Source organism: Pseudophryne corroboree, chromosome 1 (genome assembly GCF_028390025.1).
Source record: "Pseudophryne corroboree isolate aPseCor3 chromosome 1, aPseCor3.hap2, whole genome shotgun sequence".
NCBI classification, from domain to species: domain Eukaryota; kingdom Metazoa; phylum Chordata; class Amphibia; order Anura; family Myobatrachidae; genus Pseudophryne; species Pseudophryne corroboree.
In genome coordinates this window covers 438238185-438258681 of record NC_086444.1, presented here as the reverse complement: position 1 = coordinate 438258681, position 20497 = coordinate 438238185, and the positions used below count along the sequence as shown (strand labels likewise).

The 20497-nt window shown below is 48.9% G+C and overlaps 1 protein-coding gene across 5 annotated transcripts in view; it reads left to right on the top strand.

Moving 5' to 3' along the window:
- CHD8 (chromodomain helicase DNA binding protein 8) overlaps positions 1–20497 on the top strand; it is a 371271-nt gene that overhangs the window by 81586 nt on the left and 269188 nt on the right. For all 5 annotated transcript variants that reach the window (XM_063913512.1, XM_063913515.1, XM_063913511.1 and 2 more), the window contains exons 4-6: positions 9263–9368; positions 10172–10445; positions 10944–11058. In XM_063913512.1, coding sequence (XP_063769582.1) covers positions 9263–9368; positions 10172–10445; positions 10944–11058 — 495 coding nt within the window. The remainder of the gene's footprint in view (positions 1–9262; positions 9369–10171; positions 10446–10943; positions 11059–20497) is intronic.

Genomic DNA, 20497 nt, shown 5'->3' with positions numbered 1-20497 from the left:
TTTCTTCAAATCAGGCTTGCCAGCTTTGCCGGCAGACAGAGCTATTCTTCTGGACGCTATCCGAAAATTGGTTGTGTCCAAGGTCATTGTTTCAGTTCCACCTCATCAGTTGAACAAAGGTTACTATTCGAACCTTTTTGTGGTACCGAAGCCGGATGGTTCGGTAAGGCCAATTCTGAACTTGAAATCTTTGAACCCTTATCTCAGGGACTTCAAATTTAAGATGGAGTCTCTGAGAGCAGTTATCTCAGGACTGACAGAGGGGGGGTTCCTGGTGTCCCTGGACATCAAGGATGCGTACCTCCACATTCCCATTTGGTCGCCGCACCAGGCCTATCTCAGGTATTTCATTGTTAGACGATCACTATCGGTTCCAGGCACTGCTGTTCGGTCTCTCCACGGCACCGAGGGTCTTCACCAGGGTGATGGCAGAGATGATGGTTCTCCTCCGCAAGCAGGGGGTGAACATAATTCTGTATGTGGACGATCTCCTGATCAAAGCATCATCCAGAGAGAAGTTGTTAAGTTCCATTGCTCTCATGACACATCTGCTCAAGGAACACGGTTGGATCCTGAACCTACCAAAGTCTCATTTGGAGCCGACAAGGAGGCTGTCTTTCCTGGGGATGATCCTCAATACGGAGGTGCAGAGGGTGTTTCTACCGGTGGAGAAAGCGTTGGTGACTCAAACAATGGTCCGGGATGTCTTGAAGCCTGCCCGGGTATCCGCCTTCTGGGGAAGATGGTTGCCTCCTACGAGGCTCTGCAGTACGGAAGGTTTCATGCTCGATCCTTTCAGCTGGATCTCTTGGATCAGTAGTCGGGATCTTACCTACATATGCACCAGAGGATACATCTGTCACCGAAAGCCAGGATTTTGCTCCTCTGGTGGCTTCAACTACCGCACCTTCTGGAGGGCCGAAGGTTCGGAGTTTATGACTGGATCCTTCTGACCACGGATGCAAGTCTAAGAGGTTGGGGAGCAGTCGCTCAGGGGGAAACCTTCCAAGGAAGGCTGTCAAGTCAGGAATCCTTTCTCCCGATAAACATCCTGAAGCTAAGAGCCGTATGCAACGGCCTTCTTCAAGCAGCACACCTTCTGCAGGATCGGGCTGTTCAGGTGCAGTCGGACAACGTGACCACAGTTGCCTATATAAGCCGACAAGGCGGAACGAAGAGCAGGGCTGCAATGTCAGAGGTGTCAAGAATCCTCCTCTGGGCAGAAAGGCACGCTGTAGCGATGTCAGCAATCTTCATTCCTGGAGTAGACAACTGGGAAGCGGACTTCCTCAGCAGACACGATCTCCATCCAGGAGAGTGGGGCCTCCACCCGGAGGTGTTCGAGGAGGTAACCGGTTGGTGGGGGGTTCCTCACATAGACATGATGGCCTCCCGCCTCAACAAGGAGCTACGGAGGTACTGTTCCAGGTTGAGAGACCCACAGGCAGTGGCGGTGGACGCACTGGTAACACTGTGGGTGTTCACGTCAGTGTATGTGTTGCCTCCACTTCCTCTAATTACAAAAGTTCTACAACTTATAAAAAGAACAAAGGTTCTGGCAATCCTCATTGCTCCGGACTGGCCAAGGAGGGCTTGGTACGTGGATCTGCTGGATCTACTGCTGGAAGATCCAATGCCCCTACCTCTTCGAGAGGATCTTCTACTGCAGGGGCCGTTCGCTTATCAAGACTTACCACGGCTACGTTTGACGGCATGGCCGTTGAGCGCCAGATCTTAGCTCGGAAGGGTATTCCGAGCGAGATTATTCCTGCCCTGATACAGGCTAGGTAGAGGGTAACGTCTAAATATTACCATTGAATTTGGAAAAAATGTGTCTTGATGTGAATCCAAGAAATTTCCCCTGCGGTGGAGTTTCAGCTTGGACATTTTCTCCTTTTCCTGCAAGCAGGTGTGGATATGGGACTGAGATTGGGCTCCATCAAGGTCCAGATCTCGGCTTTATCCATTTTCTTCCAGAAACAATTGTCTGTCCTCCCTGATGTTCAGACCTTTTTGAAAGGGGTTCTGCACGTCCATCCTCCCTTTGTGGCGCCAAGGGCACCCTGGGATCTTGATGTGGTGTTACAGTTCCTGCATTCGGATTAGTTTGAGCCTCTCCAGGAGGCTGAAATCAAATTTCTCATGTGGAAGGCGGTCACTTTGTTGGCCTTGGCTTCTGTTCGATGTGTGTCGGAATTGGGGGCTTTGTTCTGTAAAAGTCCTTATCTGGTCTTCCATGAACATCGGGCAGAACTCAGGACTCGTCCACAGTTCCTCCCTAAGGTTGTGTCAGCTTTTCATATCAACCAACCTATTGTGGTGCCAGTGGCTACGGACTCAATTGCTTCAAAGGCCTTGGATGTTGTGAGAGCTTTAAAGATTTCTGTGAAGAGGACGGCTCATCAAAGAAAATCTGACTGTTTGTCCTCTATGATCCCAAGAAAATTGGGTGTCCTGCTTCTAAGCAGTCGATTTCACGCTGGATCAGGTTCACCATCCAGCATGCGTATTCTACGGCAGGATTGCCGTGTCCAAAATCTGTTAAGGCCAACTCTACTCGTCGGGTGGGTTCTTCCTGGGCGGCTGCCCGGGGTGTCTCGGCTATATAGCTTTGCCGAGCAGCTACTTGGTCTGGGTCGAACACGTTTGCTAAGTTTTACAAGTTAGATACTTTGGCCTCTGATGACCTCAAGTTTGGTCAAGCAGTTTTGCAGGAGCCTCCGCGCTCTCCCTCCCGTTCTGGGAGCTTTGGTACATCCCCATGGTACTAATATGGTCCAAAGCATCTTCTAGAACGTAAGAGAAAATAGGATTTCTCTGACGTCCTAGTGGATGCTGGGTACTCCGTAAGGACCATGGGGAATAGACTGGCTCCGCAGGAGACTGGGCACTCTTTAAAGAAAGATTAGGTACTACATCTGGTGTGCACTGGCTCCTCCCTCTATGCCCCTCCTCCAGACCTCAGTTAGAATCTGTGCCCGGCCTGAGCTGGATGCACTTAGTGGGCTCTCCTGAGTTCACTATAAAGAAAGTATTTGTTAGGTTTTTTATTTTCAGTGAGATCTGCTGGCAACAGACTCACTGCTACGTGGGACTTAGGGGAGAGAAGCAAACCTACCTGCTTGCAGCTAGCTTGTGCTTCTAAGGCTACTGGACACCATTAGCTCCTGAGGGATCGAACACAGGGCCCGACCTCGATCGTCCGTTCCCGGAGCCGCGCCGCCGTCCCCCTTGCAGAGCCAGAAGACGGAAGATTCCGGAGAAAATCGGCGGCTGAAGACTCCGGTCTTCAATAAGGTAGCGCACAGCACTGCAGCTGTGCGCCATTGCTCCCACAGCACACCACACGCTCCGGTCACTGGTGGGTGCAGGGCGCTGGGGGGGGCGCCCTGGGCTGCAATTAGTATACCTTAAATGGCAAACTGCACATAATACAGTTCTAAACTGTATATGTGCCTAATCCCCCGCCATAATTATCATTAAAAAAGCGGGAGAAGCCCGCCGCTGAAGGGGCGGGGCTATCTTCCTCAGCACAGCCAGCGCCATTTTCTCTTCACAGCTCAGCTGGAAGGAAGCTCCCCAGGCTCTCCCCTGCAGTATACACTACAGAAAGGGTAAAAAAGAGAGGGGGGGCACATAAATTTAGGAGCAAAATTGTGATATAAGCAGCTATTGGGGGGAAATTCACTTTGTGTATAGTGTATATCCCTCTGTTATATAGCGCTCTGGTGTGTGCTGGCATACTCTCTCTCTCTCTGTCTCCCCAAAGGACTTTGTGGGGTCCTGTCCTCAGTCAGAGCATTCTCTGTGTGTGCGTGCGGTGTGTCGGTACGGCTGTGTCGACATGTTTGATGAGGACGCGTACGTGGGGGCGGAGCAGGAGCCGATAAGTGTGATGTCGCCCCCTGCGGGGCCGACACCAGAGTGGATGGATATGTGGAAGGTATTAACCGACCGTGTCAACTCCTTGCATAAAAGGTTCGATGACGTAACAGCTTTGGGACAGCCGGCATCTCAGCCCGCGCCTGCCCAAACGTCTCAGAGGCCAATAGGGGCTCAAAAACGCCCGCTACCTCAGATGGCAGAAACAGATGTCGACACGGAGTCTGACTCCAGTGTCGACGAGGATGAGACAAATGTACAATCCACAAGGGCCATCCGATGTATGATTACGGCAATGAAAAATGTGTTGCACATTTCTGACATTAACCCGGTTACCACAAAAAAGGGTATTATGTTTGGGGAGAAAAAGCAGCCAGTGACTTTTCCCCCATCTGATGAGTTAAATGAATTGTGTGAAGAAGCATGGTGTTCCCCAGATAAGAAACTAGTGATTTCTAAGCGGTTACTAATGGCGTACCCTTTCCCGCCAACGGATAGGTTACGCTGGGAGACATCCCCTAGGGTGGACAAGGCGCTCACACGCTCATCAAAAAGGTGGCACTGCCGTCTCAGGATACAGCCGCCTTAAAAGAGCCTGCAGATAGAAAGCAGGAGGCTATCCTGAAGTCTGTGTATACACACTCAGGTACTATACTGAGACCTGCTATTGCTTCAGCATGGATGTGTAGTGCTGCAGCAGCATGGTCTGATTCCCTGTCAGATAACATTGATTCCCTTGACAGAGATACTATTTTGCTAACTATAGAGCATATTAAAGACGTAGTCTTATATATGAGAGATGCACAGAGGGACATTTGCCGGCTGGCATCTAGAATTAATGCAATGTCCATTTCTGCCAGGAGAGTATTATGGACTCGGCAGTGGACAGGTGATGCTGATTCTAAAAGGCACATGGAGGTTTTGCCTTATAAGGGTGAGGAACTGTTTGGGGACGGTCTCTCGGACCTCGTGTCCACAGCAACAGCTGGGAAGTCGACATTTTTACCTCAGGTTCCCTCACAGCCTAAGAAAGCACCGTATTATCAAGTACAGTCCTTTCGGCCTCAGAAAGGCAAGCGGGTCAGAGGCGCATCCTTTCTGCCCAGAGGCAGGGGTAGAGGGAAAAAGCTGCACCAGACAGCCAGTTCCCAGGACCAAATATCCTCCTCTGCTTCCACTAAGTCCACCGCATGACGCTGGGGCTCCACAGGTGGAGCCAGGTGCGGTGGGGGGGCCGTATCCGGAACTTCAGCAACCAGTGGGTTCGCTCACAGGTGGATCTCTGGGTTCTACAGGTATCTCAGGGATACAAGCTGGAGTTCGAGACGTCTCCCCCTCGCCGTTACCTCAAATCAGCCTTGCCTGCTACTCCCAAGGAAAGGGAGGTAGTACTGGCGGCAATTCACAAGCTGTACCTCCAGCAGGTGATAATCAAAGTTCCTCTCCTTCAACAGGGACGAGGTTACTATTCCACAATGTTTGTGATACCGAAACCAGACTGTTCGGTGAGACCCATTCTAAATTTGAAATCCTTGAACACTTGTATAAGGAAGTTCAAGTTCAAAATAGAATCGCTCAGGGCGGTTATTGCAAGCCTGGAAGAGGGGGTTTTTATGGTGTCACTGGACATCATGGATGCTTACCTACATGTCCCCATTTACCCACCTCACCAGGAGTACCTGAAGGTTGTGGTACAGAACTGCCATTACCAATTCCAGACGTTGCCGTTTGGTCTGTCCACGGCACCGAGGGTGTGTTCCAAGGTAATGGCCAAAATGATGATACTCCTTCGAAAGAAGGGAGTTATAATTATCCCGTACTTGGACGATCTCCTTATAAGGGCGAGGTCCAAGGAGCAGTCGTTTATCGGAGTAGCACTATCTCAGGAAGTGCTACAACAGCACGGCTGGATTCTGAATATCCCAAAGTCGCAGCTGGTTCCTACGACGCGTCTGCTGATATTGGGCATGTTTCTGGACACAGAACAGAAGAAGGTGTTTCTCCCGGAGGAGAAGGCCAAGGAGTTGTCATCTCTGGTCAGAGACCTCCTGAAACCAAAACAGGTGTCGGTGCATCATTGCACGCGAGTCCTGGAAAAGATGGTAGCTTCTTACGAAGCAATTCCCTTCGGCAGGTTCCATGCAAGGAACTTTCAGTGGGACCTGTTAGACAAGTGAGGATCGCATCTTCAGATGCATCAGCTGATCACCCTGTCCTCGAGGGCCAGGGTGTTTCTGCTGTGGTGGCTGCAGAGTGCTCATCTTCTCGAGGGCCGCAGATTCGGCATTCAGGACTGGGTCCTGGTGACCACGGATGCAAGCCTCCGAGGTTGGGGAGCAGTCACTCAGGGAAGAAACTTCCAAGGACAATGGTCGAGTCAGGAGACTTCCCTACACATAAATATTCTGGTCCTAAGGGCCATTTACAATTCCCTAAGTCAAGCAGAACCCCTGCTTCAAAACCAGCCGGTGCTGATTCAGTCAGACAACATCACGGCTGTCGCCCATGTAAACGACAAGGCGGCATAAGAAGCAGGATGGCGTTGGCAGAAGCCACAAGGATTCTCCGATGGGCGGAGTATCACGTGCTAACACTGTCAGCAGTGTTCATTCCGGGTGTGGAAAATTAGGAAGCAGACTTCCTCAGCAGGCACGACCTCCACTCGGGAGAGTGGGGACTTCATCCAGAAGTCTTCACGCAGATTGTAAACCGTTGGAAACGGCCACAGGTGGACATGATGGCGTCCCGCCTCAACAAAAGCTAAAAAAGTATTGCGCCAGGTCAAGAGACCCTCAGGCGATAGCTGTGGACGCACTAGTGACACCGTGGGTGTACCAGTCGGTTTATGTGTTCCCTCCTCTTCCTCTCATACCCAAGGTACTGAGGATAGTAAGCAAGAGAGGAGTAAGAACTATACTCGTAGTTCCGGATTGGCCAATAAGAACTTGGTACCCAGAACTACAAGAAATGATCTCGGAGGACCCATGGCCTCTGTCTCTCAGACAGGACCTGTTACTGCAGGGGCCCTGCCTGTTCCAAGACTTACCGCGGCTGCGTTTGAAGGCTTGGCGGTTGAACGCCGGATCCTAGCGGAAAAGGGCGTTCCAGATTAAGTGATTCCTACGCTGTTAAAGGCTAGGAAAGACGCTGTCTGAAGTTCAGACGGTGTTAAGGGAGTGCTGCGTATTCAGCCCCCTTTTGTGCCTCCAGTGGCACCTTGGGATCTCAACGTAGTGTTGGTTTTCCTAAAATCACATTGTTTTGAGCCACTTCAGACCGTGGAGTTGAAGTAACTCACGGGGGAAGTGGTCATGCTTTTGGCCTTGGCTTCGGCTAGGCATGTGTCAGAATTGGCGGCTTTGTCATGTAAAAGCCCTTATCTGATCTTCCATATGGACAGGGCAGAATTGAGGATTCGTTCCCAATTTCTCCCTAAGGTGGTATCAGCGTTTCATTTGAACCAACCTATTGTGGTGCCTGCGGCTACTCGGGACTTGGAGGATTCCAAGTTGCTGGACGTAGTCGGGGCCCTAAAAATCTATGTTTCCAGGACGGCTAGAGTCAGAAATACTGACTCGCTGTTTATCCTGCATGCACCCAACAAGCTGGGTGTTCCTGCTTCTAAGCAGACTATTGCTCGCTGGATCTGTAGCACGATTCAACTTGCACATTCTGCGGCTGGACTGCCGCATCCTAAATCAGTCAAAGCCCATTCCACGAGGAAGGTGGGCTCTTCTTGGGCGGCTGCCCGAGGGGTCTCGGCTTTACAACTTTGCCGAGCTGCTACCTGGTCGGGGTCAAACACGTTTGCAAAATTCTACAAGTTTGATACCCTGGCTGAGGAGGACCTTGAGTTTGCTCATTCGGTGCTGCAGAGTCATCCGCACTCTCCCGCCCGTTGGGGAGCTTTGGTATAATCCCCATGGTCCTTACAGAGTACCCAGCATCCACTAGGACGTCAGAGAAAATAAGAATTTACTCACCGGTAATTCTATTTCTCGTAGTCCGTAGTGGATGCTGGGAGCCCGTCCCAAGTGCGGACTTCTGCAATACTTGTATATAGTTATTGCTTAACTATAGGGTTATTGTTCTGAGCCATCTGTTGAATGAGGCTCAGCTATTGTTCATACTGTTAACTGGGTATAGTTATCACAAGTTGTACGGTGTGATTGGTGTGGCTGGTATGAGTCTTACCCTGGATTCCAAATCCTTTCCTAGTATGTCAGCTCTTCCGGGCACAGTTTCCCTAACTGAGGTCTGGAGGAGGGGCATAGAGGGAGGAGCCAGTGCACACTAGATGTAGTACCTAATCTTTCTTTAAAGAGTGCCCAGTCTCCTGCGGAGCCCCTCTATTCCCCATGGTTCTTACGGAGTACCCAGCATCCACTACGGACTACGAGAAATAGAATTACCGGTGAGTAAATTCTTATTTTTGGTTACCTACCGGTAAATCATTTTCCCGTAGTCCGTGGAGGATGTTGGGTGCCAGCCCAGCGCTTCGTTTTTCTGCAGTGGTTCTTTAGTTCAGTACTGCCTGGTTTCTAGGTAAGTTCTGCGTTTTTTTTATTGTTTCAGTACTGTTTCAGCTGTTGCTGAGTTTATCTGGCATGTTGGCCGGATTTGCCTTGTTGTGTGAGCTGGTATGAATCTCGCCACTATCTGTGTATAATCTTTCTCTCAAAGTATGTCGTCTCCTCGGGCACGGTTTCTAGACTGAGTCTGGTAGGAGGGGCATAGAGGGAGGAGCCAGCCCACACTGTTAAACTCTTAAAGTGCCAATGGCTCCTGGTGGACCAGTCTATAGCCCATGGTACTAATATCAACCCCAGCATCCTCTATGGACTACAAGAAAAGGATTTACCGGTAGGTAACCAAAATCCTATTTTTAAAAAAAAAAAAAATTCACTTTTACATTTTATATTATTTTTCAGTGTCATCTAATCTTTTTTTTTTCTAACCTCTAGCAGTTTATCACTTTTATATAATTTCATGTTATTCACTGAACTTAAATTGCAACAACTTTCTTTTAAAAAGTGGGGTGTTCTAAAACATTTGACTGGTTGTGTACTCATTAATGGCTTATGTATAGTTAACAGTTCTATTTTTGTTCACTGTAAGAACAATATGTTTGACTGATTGTATATGACTATAGACAACAAATATGGAGGATGTAGTTTAGGTATTAGCTTACAGTACTTGGACTATAGGAGCAGACATTTTACACTGGAAGACTTGGCCAGTTATGGAATGTGAGATAAACTATGTTTGGATGCTTTGGTACATACATAAATTCCCTAGGGTGTTTTTGGTAAAAAAAAAAAAAAAAAAAAAGTTACTGATCACTTATATTTGCCGCAAATGTGTGTATATTTTCTTCCAGGCGGGTTCTTCACAGGGTACCACGCAAAGTCTGTCAGTGGTAAAAGTTTTGAATGCAAGTGAAGTGGCGAGTCTGACAGCTGGCCAATCCTTGGTGAAGGTTGGAGGTATGCTATACAAGACTTTCCCATTATAAAATGTTATATACATTTGCTGTTGATGCTACTACCTAAAGTTTGAGTACTTGGCCTCATTACTGGTGTCTATAAAAAATATCTGTTCTTCCTAAGGTTCAGAACATTAGTTTGATATTTCGGTCTTTGGTAAATTGCAGTATTTATTATTAAACTATATAGTTTACCACAAGTGGCTGCAGCACCATACAGAGGGAAAAACAATAAAATAGTACAGTACCGTGAACAGTACAATACAGTAGACAATAAAAAAATAACACTATAGTTCTCAACACAGTCACTGATGCAAGGGTTGCAATGGAAATAAGCTGAAGCTAAAACCTGTACCTATTAGCATGGGTGCTGATAACTGGTCTAGAGCTGCTGAAGAAATGAAAACAACAAAGGAGTGGAGTCCGGGGGCAGGGAGCCCAAGGTGTAGGTGTAGAGTGTAGCTGGTGTGTTAGAGAAGTAGGTAATGAGAACAGAAGGGAGCAGGGCCCTGCTCGTGGACTTCACAATCTAAAGGGAAAGGATCAGGACATAAGGAGTGAGCCAGTGGAAAGGGATGTAAGGACAGGAACCAGGAGTGGGAGAGTTAAAAGGTGCCTAAGATCCAGTGTACAACAGGCTTTACCTAAACTGCATTGTAAATTAAAAGATTCTTTACTGCTTCTGATTGCTTTTCCCCAGCTGAAAAGTGCATTTATGATTTTCATGTTAGGTGATCATAAGATTCACACTGCATATTCTAATAAAGTTCCTTTCTCATCACTACATTCTATTGTCCATGGCAGGTGAATCTCGGAAGATGGATAATCAGAAGAAACAGGAAAAGGCAAACCGCATTGTGGCTGAAGCCATTGCCAGGGCTCGAGCCCGCGGGGAGCAGAACATACCCCGTGTCCTGAATGAAGATGAACTACCAAGTGTCAATGCTGATGATGATGATGGAAGTAGAAAAAAGAGGAAAAAAAAGAAGGGTGAATCGGGTGATGGGTCTATTAACGACAAGTCCAAAAAATCCAAAGGGAGTGGAAGCTCAAAGTCAAAGAGCAAATCAAAGCCTAGGTGAGGGGAGTTACAGCGAGTAAACTGAATGTGCCCTCCACACAAAAAAGTGATTTCTGTAATAGTGTATTTTACATTCTAAATTGTAAGCTCTATATGTGCAGTAACTTTCATTCAGTGGCCCAAACAATGCATATTGAAAACTCTTGTAAATGAAGACAGCATTATTTGTTTTAGATATATTCACAGAGCACAATCATGCAACAGCCCTCAAAGCAGACAATGAGGAAACTGGCCTAAAACTCACAAATTTTTTTTTTTTCTGGTTAAAACCTAAACATACAGTCAGATAGTTGACAGTCTTTGACTCATCTCAAGCCTAATATGAAGTCTTTATCCACATCCCAATGTCTGAATCTTCTATCTTCAACATCTGCTTTGTTGGTTACTGTATGGTATCTACTGTACCTGTAGTTGGAGATGACTGGGTTAAATCCTATAAACTACAGAAACCTGTCATTTCCTATAAAGATGAATGTCTGTTTGATTTTATTTTAGTACAATCACACCCATAGTGGGGAAGAAGAGGAAGCGAAACCCATCATCTGATAACTCTGATGCCGAAGTGTTGCCATCTCAAGCTTCTCCGGCAGAGGATGAGGATAGTGTTCAGGTATTATTCTTATTGAATCAAAATGCTACAGAAGTTGTCCTCCATCGTTTTGTATTTTGTTGTGTCCAAATCTCTAATTTTTCTAATACCTTTTTTGTGTGGGTGTAAAATGAATGACATGTAAACATTGTAGGGTTTTCTTATAGTTAAATGTCCTGTGTAGATTAAACTACATTTAATATATACTGCTTTAAAATTTTTTTTTTTTTTACATTCTCCCTCACTATCACGATAGTATGTGCCTTAAGACTTGGATACACCTTTTTCTCTTACATCCTAGAGCAGCGGTGGCCAACCTGTGGCTCTTGAGCCTCATGCGGCTCTTTCTTTATTCAAATGTGGCTCCCGACACTCGAAGTCACGTGACCACAACAGATTCAGAAACTGCTGTACTCCAGCCAGACAGGCAGCAGCAACACTACGGAGACTGAGAACTGAGAGAGCCAGATACTGTACTAGAGGTGATACACCCACTGGCAAACAGAGGACACATAAGGGGCTGCTGCAATGGCACGAGGTGTATTTTCGGGGGGTAGTGACACATGAGGGTACTGGCAGGAGTGACACATGAGATAGCTGGCTGAAGTGACACAGTAGGGTATGTGGAAGTGGCTTTTTACATGTATTTTATGTGGATCTGGCTTTTTAAATGTATTTTATACCGGAGGCGTGGCCTAGCAGGCACAAGGCCACACCCCATTTTTGCATGTGTGCCTGTAGCATGATGTCGGCTCTTTGAGGTGCCTAACAAGATTTTTTGGCTCTTTGTTTCTGACTGGTTGGCCACCCCTGTCCTAGAGGATGCTGGGGTCCATATTAGTACCATGGGGTAAAGACGGGTCCACCAGGAGCCATTGGCACTTTAAGAGTTTAACAGTGTGGGCTGGCTCCTCCCTCTATGCTCCTCCTACCAGACTAAGTTTAGAAAATGTGCCCGGAGGAGGCGGTCACAGCTAGGGGAGCGCTACAGAGCTTCTTTAGTAAAGTTTATTTTAGAGTTTTTTATTTTACAGGGAGGCTGCTTGCAACAGCCTCCCTGCATCGAGGGACTGAGAAAGTGGGGGGGTGCAGTGTCCGCCCTGCGGGGTCCGAGCTACTGTCTCCGCTGACTGGACACTGAGCTCCAGAGGGGATAGATCGCTCCCCGCCGCAGGGGAACACTCACCTCAGCAGCATGCCGCCACCCCTTTGCAGAGCTGAAGTGTGGCGAGTGAGTCATCGGCTCCTTAAAAAGCAGGGAGCCGATGTAAAGATGGCGGCTACAGGGTTGGAGTGCAGTACTAACTGCGCTCCGGGGGCTCAGCGGTACTTAGTGCAGCGCTGTGAGGGGCACCCTGAGCCGGCGCCTAAACTCTACACTGACCAGAAAGCCTGTCTGGGTCCTCGGATCTCAGCCAGCACAAAATCCTCAGGCCAGTATAATCTTGGAAAAGCGGGAAGACGGCGCCATTAAGTGGGCGGAGCTTCTCAGAGTGGACCCAGCAGCGTTCAGCGCCATTTTCCTGCCTGCAGACACGCTGCCAGTGGACGAACAGTACCTCCAGAGCACCTCCAGCTTTCTGTACGGTACCAGGGGGTTGTAGATTGGAGGGGAGGCTGTGTATAGACTGTGTCCCCTATTAAGGGACACAGTCAGCGCTGGTTAAGGGTCTCCCTATACCTATATAGTGCTGTGTGTGGGTTGGCTCCAATCTCTCTCTCTCTGCCATTCTTGGGGGGGAAACTCTGTCTGCCCTGTACCCTGTGTGTATGTGGGGTGTACAAGCAACTATGTCTAGAGACTCTGTCTCATATGCTGCAGAGGATTTATCTTCTCGGTAAGATCCCATTCCATGTAATCAGGATTGCACTGTTGTAGTGCAGATCCCAGCTAGAGAACCGGAGTGGTTAGCCTCTCTTAGGGGTCTATTTCTCAGATTTCTGAAAGGGTTGCAAGGACTGAGCATGCAACTCGGGTATTGCAGTCCTCTATGGCAGTATGGTCCGATACTGCTCCCTCGGGGCCCCCTGCGTTACATTCTCACAAACGTGCTCTTGCCCAAATTATGCAAGATGACACGGATACCAATTCTGACGCAGCAGACGGTGATGGGGATGTGTCGCGGGGGACGGCATCAATTGCTAAGGGGGTGCAGTTGATGATTGAGGCCATGCCGGGATGTGTTACATATTTCTCACACACCTCCTGAGCAGGTTGAGGAGGCTTTTTTCACAGATAGTAAGAAAGCCCCTCTCACCTTCCCGGCATCTAAGGAATTAAATGCTATATTTGAAAAAGCCTGGGAAAACCCGGAGAAAAAATTCCAGATCCCTAAAAGGGTTCTGATTGCTTTTCATTTCCCGGAAGATGATAGAAGGAAATGGGAGTCCCCGCCTACAGTTGACGCTTCTGTCTCCAGGCTGTCAAAGCAAGTGGTCTTATCTGTCCCGGGATCTAGTGCGTTGAAAGACCCAGCAGATCACAAAGTGGATGCTACGTTCAAATCCATATACACGGCTTCAGGGGCTATACTGCGGCCTACTATTGCCTGTGCATGGATTTCAAAAGCTATAGCAAAGTGGTCAATCACTCTGCAAGAGGATTTGACTACGATGGATAAAGGTGACGTTTATTTATTTTTACGTAACTCTCAGTATTCTGCAGGGTTCCTGGTAGAATCCATGAAGGATCTTGGTTCCATGGCTGCGGGGATCTCCTCCATGTCCGTCTCGGCTCGCAGGGGTCTCTGGCTGCGCCAATGGTCTGCGGATGCGTAATCCAGGAAAAGTGTGGAGAGCCTACCCTTTACAGTGCAGGCTCTGTTTGGGGAGGTGCTGGATGCGTGGATTGCCACGGCTACCGCGGGGAAAGTCTCCTTTTCCACCCTCAGCTGCACCGGCTACAAAGAAGCCGTTTACTCCCAACACTTCACATTCCTTTCGGCTCGCGAGGCCTAGAAAGTCAAAGCCCTCTCACACCTTCTTTAGAGGTGGTCGTGCCAAATCCAAAAAACCTGCCCCCGCAGGTTCCCAGGACCAGAAGCCTGCTTCTGGTACCTGAAAGTCCTCAGCATGACAGTGGACCGCACAGCCTGGTGGGAGTAAGACTCTGGCATTTCAGCCACGTCTGGGTGTCGTCTGGCCTGGACCCTTGGATCCTGGATTTTGTGATCCTGGAGTTTCAAACTCTCCCACCTCACCGATTCTTTAAATCAGGCTTGCCAGCAGACAGGGATATTCTACGGGACGCTATCCGAAAATTGATAGTGTCCGAGGTCATTGTTCCAGTTCCACCTCATCAGTTGAACAAAGGTTACTATTAGACCTTTTTGTGGTACCGAAGCTGGATGGTTCGGTCAGACTAATTCTGAACTTGAAATCATTGAACCTTTATCTAAGGGACTTCAAATTCAAAATTGATTCTCTGAGAGCAGTTATTTCAGGACAGAGGGGGAATTCCTGGTGTCCCTGGACATCAAGGATGCGTACCTCCACATTCCCATTTGGTTGCCGCATCAGGCTTATCTCATGTTTGCACTGTTAGACGATCACTATCAGTTTCAGGCACTGCCGTTCGGTCTCTACACGGCACCAAGGGTCTTCACCAAGGTGATGGCAGAGATGATGGTTCTCCTCCGCAAGCAGGGGGTGGACATAATTCCATATCTGGACGATCTGCTGATCAAGGCATCGTCCAGAGATAAGTTGTTAAGATCCATTGCTCTCACGACGCATCTGCTCAGGGAGCACGGTTGGATCATGAACCTTCTAAAGTCTCATCTGGAGCCGACAGGCTATCTTTCCTGGGGATGATCCTCGACACGGAGGTGCAGAGGGTGTTTCTACCGGTGGAGAAAGTGTTGGGGATTCAAACAATGGTCCGGGATGTCTTGAAGCCGGCCCGGGTATCGGTTCATCAGTGCATCCGCCTTCTGGGGAAGTAGGTTGCCTCCCACGAGACTCTGCAGTACGGAAGGTTTCATGCTCTGTCCTTTCAACTGGATCTCTTGGACCAGTGGTCGGGATCTCACCTACATATGAACCAGACGATACGTCTGTCGCCGAAAGCAAGGATTTTGCTCCTCTGGTGGCTTCAACCACCTCATCTTCTGGAGGGCCGAAGGTTCGGAATTCAGGACTGAATCCTTCTAACCTCGGATGCAAGTCTAAGAGGTTGGGGAGCAGTCGCTCAAGGGGAAACCTTCCAAGGATGGTGGTGAAGTCAGGAATCCCTTCTTCCGATTAACATTCTAGAGCTAAGAGCCATATACAACGGCCTTTTGCAGGCAACTCACCTCGGGCTGTTCAGGTGCAGTCGGACAACGTGACCACAGTGGCCTACATAAACCGACAAGGCGGACCGAAGAGCAGGGCTGCAATGTCGGAGGTGACAAGAATCCTCCTCTGGGCAGAAAGGCACGCTGTAGCGATGTCCGCAATCTTCATTCCGGGAGTATACAACTGGGAAGCGGACTTCCCCAGCAGACACGATCTCCAGGAGAGTGGGGCCTCCACCCGGAGGTGTTCGAGGAGGTAACCGGTTGGTGGGGGGTTCCTCACATAGACATGATGGCCTCCCGCCTCAATAGGAAGCTGAGGAGGTACTGTTCCAGGTCGAGAGACCCACAGGCAGTGGCGTTGGATGCACTTGCAACACCGTGGGTGTTCACGTCAGTGTAAGTGTTGCCTCCACTTCCTCTAATTACAAAAGTTCTACAACTTCTAAAAAGAGCAAAGGTTCTGGCAATCCTCATTGCTCCGGACTGGCCAAGGAGGGCTTGGTACGTGGATCTGCTGGAAGATCCAAGGCCTCTGCCTCTTCAGGAGGATCTTCTACTACAGGGGTCACTCGCTTATCAAGACTTACCACGGCTACGTTTGACGGCATGGCGGTTGAGCGCCAGATCTTAGCTCAGACTGGTATTCCGAGCGAGGTTATTCCTACCCTGATACAGGCTAGGAAGGCGATAATGTCTAAACATTACCATCGTATTTGTAAAAAGTATGTCTTGGTGTGAATCCAAGAAGTTTCAACTTGGAGTTTCAACTTGGACGGTTTCTCCTTTTCCTGCGAGCAGGTGTGGATATGGGCCTGAGATTGGGCTCCATCAAAGTCCAGATTTCGGCCTTATCCATTTTCATCCAGAAACAATTGGCTGTACTGCCTTAGGTTCAGACCTTTTTGAAAGGGGTTCTGCACATCCAGCCTCCTTTTGTGGCGCCAACGGCCGCATAGGATCTTGATATGGTGTTGCCGTTCCTGCAATCGGATTGGTTTGAGCCTCTGCAGGAGGCTGAAATCAAGTTTCTCATGTGGAAGGCAGTCACTTTGTTGGCCTTGGTTTCTGCTAGACGTGTGTCGGAATTGGGGGCTTTGTCCTGTAAAAGTCCCTATCTGGTCTTCCATGAAGATCGGGCGGAACTCAGGACTCATCCACAGTTTCTTCCTAAGGTTGTGTCGGCCTTTCATATCAACCAACCTATTGTGGTGCCAGTGGCTACTGGCTCCTCAATTGCTTCAAGGGTCTTGGATGTTGTGAGGGCTTTGAAGATTTATGTGAGGAGTGCTTCTCACAGAAAATTGGACTCTGTTTGTCCTCTATGATCCCAAGAAAATTGGGTGTCCTGCTTCTAAGCAGTCGATTTCTCTCTGGATCGGGTTCACCATCCAGCATGCATATTCTACGGCAGGATTGCCTTGTCCAAAATCTGTTAAGGCCCACTCTACTCGTCAGGTGGGTTCTTCCTGGGCGGCTGCCCGGTTGTCTTGACTTTACAGCTTTGCCGAGCGGCTACTTGGTCTGGATCGAACACGTTTGCTAAGTTTTACAAGTTCGATACTTTGGCCTCTGATGACCTCAAGTTTGGTCAAGCAGTTCTGCAGGAGCCTGCGCGCTCTCCCTCCCGTTCTGGGAGCTTTGGTACATCCCCATGGTACTAACATGGACCCCAGCATCATCTAGGACGTAAGAGAAAATAGGATTTCTCTAACGTCCTAAGTGGATGCTGGGGACTCCGTCAGGACCATGGGGTTTAGCGGCTCCGCAGGAGACGGGGCACAATAATAAAAGCTTTATGATCAGGTGGTGTGCACTGGCTCCTCCCCCTATGACCCTCCTCCAAGCCTCAGTTAGATTTTTGTGCCCGGCCGAGAAGGGTGCAATCTAGGTGGCTCTCCTGAGCTGCTTAGAATAAAAGTTTAAGTTAGGTTTTTTATTTTCAGTGAGCCCTGCTGGCAACAGGCTCACTGCTACGAGGGACTTAGGGGAGAGAAGTAAACTCACCTGCGTGCAGGATGGATTTGCTTCTTAGGCTACTGGACACCATTAGCTCCAGAGGGAGTCGGAACACAGGTCTCACCCTGGGGTTCGTCCTGGAGCCGTGCCGCCGACCCCCCTTGCAGATGCCGAAGTTGAAGAGGTCCAGAGGTCCAGAAACAGGCGGCAGAAGACTTTCAGTCTTCATAAGGTAGCGCACAGCACTGCAGCTGTGCGCCATTGTTGTCAGCACACTTCATACCAGCGGTCACTGAGGGTGCAGGGCGCTGGGGGGGGCGCCCTGGGCAGCAATGTATTATACCTTTTTTATGGCTAAAATACATCACATATAGCCCTTGAGGCTATATGGATGTATTTAACCCCTGCCAGATCTCACAAACTCCGGGAGAAGAGCCCGCCGGTTTAGGGGGCGGGGCCTATTCTCCTCAGCACACGGCGCCATTTTCCTGCTCAGCTCTGCTGTGAGGAAGGCTCCCAGGCTCTCCCCTGCACTGCACTACAGAAACAGGGTTAAAACAGAGAGGGGGGGGGCACTTATTTGGCGATATGATTACATATGTGAAAATGCTATAAGGGAAAACACTTGTATAAGGGGTTGTCCCTGTATAATTATAGCGTTTTTGGTGTGTGCTGGCAAACTCTCCCTCTGTCTCCCCAAAGGGCTAGTGGGGTCCTGTCCTCTATCAGAGCATTCCCTGTGTGTGTGCTGTGTGTCGGTACGTGTGTGTCGACATGTAGGAGGACGATGTTGGTGAGGAGGCGGAGCAAATTGCCTGTATTGGTGATGTCACTCTCTAGGGAGTCGACACCGGAATGGATGGCTTATTTAGGAATTACGTGATAATGTCAACACGATGCAAGGTCGGTTGACGACATGAGACGGCCGGCAAACAAATTAGTACCTGTCCAGGCGTCTCAGACACCGTCAGGGGCTTGTAAAAACGCCCATTTACCTCAGTTGGTCGACACAGACACAGACACGGACACTGACTTCAGTGTCGACGGTGAAGAAACAAACGTATTTTCCTTTAGGGCCACACGTTACATGTTAAGGGCAATGAAGGAGGTGTTACATATTTCTGATACTACAAGTACCACAAATAAGGGTATTATGTAGGGTGGGAATAATCTACTTGTAGTTTTTCCTGAATCAGATAAATTAAAGTGTGTGATGATACGTGGGTTTCCTCCGATAGAAAATTATTGGAGGTATACCCTTTCCCGCCAGAAGTGAGGGCGAGTTGGGAAACGCACCTTAGGGTGGATAAGGCGCTCACACGCTTATAAAAACAAGTGGCGTTACCGTCTCCAGATACGGCCGCCCTCAAGGAGCCAGCTGATAGGAAGCTGAAAAATATCCTAAAAAGTATATACACACATACTGGTGTTATACTACGACCAGCAATCGCCTCAGCCTGGATGTGCAGCGCTGGGGGGGCTTGGTCGGATTTCCTGACTGAAAATATTGATACCCTTGACAGGAACAATATTTTATTGACTATAGAGCATTTTAAGGATGCATTTCTATATATGCGAGATGCGCAGAGGGATATTTGCATTCTGGCATCAAGAGTAGATGTGATGTCCATATCTGCCAGACGATGTTTATAGACACGACAGTGGTCAGGTGATGCAGATTCCAGACGGCACATGGAAGTATTGCCGTATAAAGGGGCGGTCCATCGGACCTGGTGGCCATGGCAACAGCTGGAAAATCCACTTTTGTTACCCCAAGTCACATCTCAGCAGAAAAGGACACAGTCTTTTCAGTCTCAGTCCTTTCGTACCCATAAAGGCAGGCGGGCAAAAGACCAGTCATATCTGCCCAGGGTTAGAGGAAAGGGAAGAAGACTGCAGCAGGCAGCCCATTCCCAGGAACAGAAGTCCTCCACAGCTTCTGCCAAGTCCGCAGCATGACGCTGGGGCCATACAAGCGGACTCAGGTGCGGTGGGGGGTCATCTCAAGAGTTTCAGCACGCAGTGGGCTCACTCGCAAGTGGACTCCTGGATCCTACACGTAGTATCCCAGGTGTACATTGGAAATTCGAGACGTCTTCCCCTCACAAGTTCCTGAAGTCTGCTTTACCAACGTCTCCCTCCGACAGGGAGGCAGTATTGGGAAAAAATTCACAGGCTGTATTCCCAGCAGGTGATAATCAAAGTACCCCTCCTACAACAAGGGAAGGGGTATTATTCCACACTATATTGTGGTACTGAAGCCAAACGGCTCGGTGAGATCTAAAAGATTTTAACAATTACATACAAGGGTTCAAATCAAGATGGAGTCACTCAGAGCAGTGATAGCGAACCAGGACGATATGGTGTCACTGGATATCAGGGACGCTTACCTACATGTCCAAATTTTGCCCTTCTCACCAAGGGTATCTCAGGTTCGTGGTACAGAACTGTCACTATCAGTTCAGACGCTGCCGTTTGGATTGTCCACGGCACCCCGGGTCTTTACCATGGTAATGGCCGAAATGATGATTCTTCCTAAAAGAAATATGGACGCTTTCCTGATAAGGGCAAGGTCCAGAGAACAGTTGGCGGTCGGAGTAGCACTATCTCAAGTAGTTCTACGACAGCACGAGTGGATTCTAAATATTCCAAAATCGCAGCTTTTTCCGACGACACGTCTAATGTTCCTAGGAATGATTCTGGACACAGTCCAGAAAAGGATGTTTTCTCCCGGAGAAGAAGGCCAGGGAGTTATCCGAGCTAGTCAGGAACCTCCTAAAACCAGGAAAAGTATCAGTGCATCATTGCACAAGGGTCCTGTGAAAAATGGTGGTTTCTTACAAAGCGATCCCATTCGGTAGATTTCACGCAAGAACCTTTCAGTGGAATCTGCTGGGAAAATGGTCCGGTTCGCATCTTCAGATGCATCAGCGGATAACCCTGTCTCCAAGGACAAGGGTGTTTTCTTCTGCGGTGGCTGCAGAGTGCTCATCTATGAAAGGGCCGCAGATTCGACATTCAGGACTGGGTCCTGGTGACCACGGATGCCAGCCTGAGTGGCTGGGGAGCAGTCACACAAGGAAAAAATTTCCAGGGCTTGTGATCAAGTCTGGAGACTTCTCTCCACATAAATATACTGGAGCTAAGGGCAATTTACAAGGCTCTAAGCTTAGCAAGACCTCTGCTTCAAGGTCAGCCGGTATTGATCCAGTGGGACAACATCA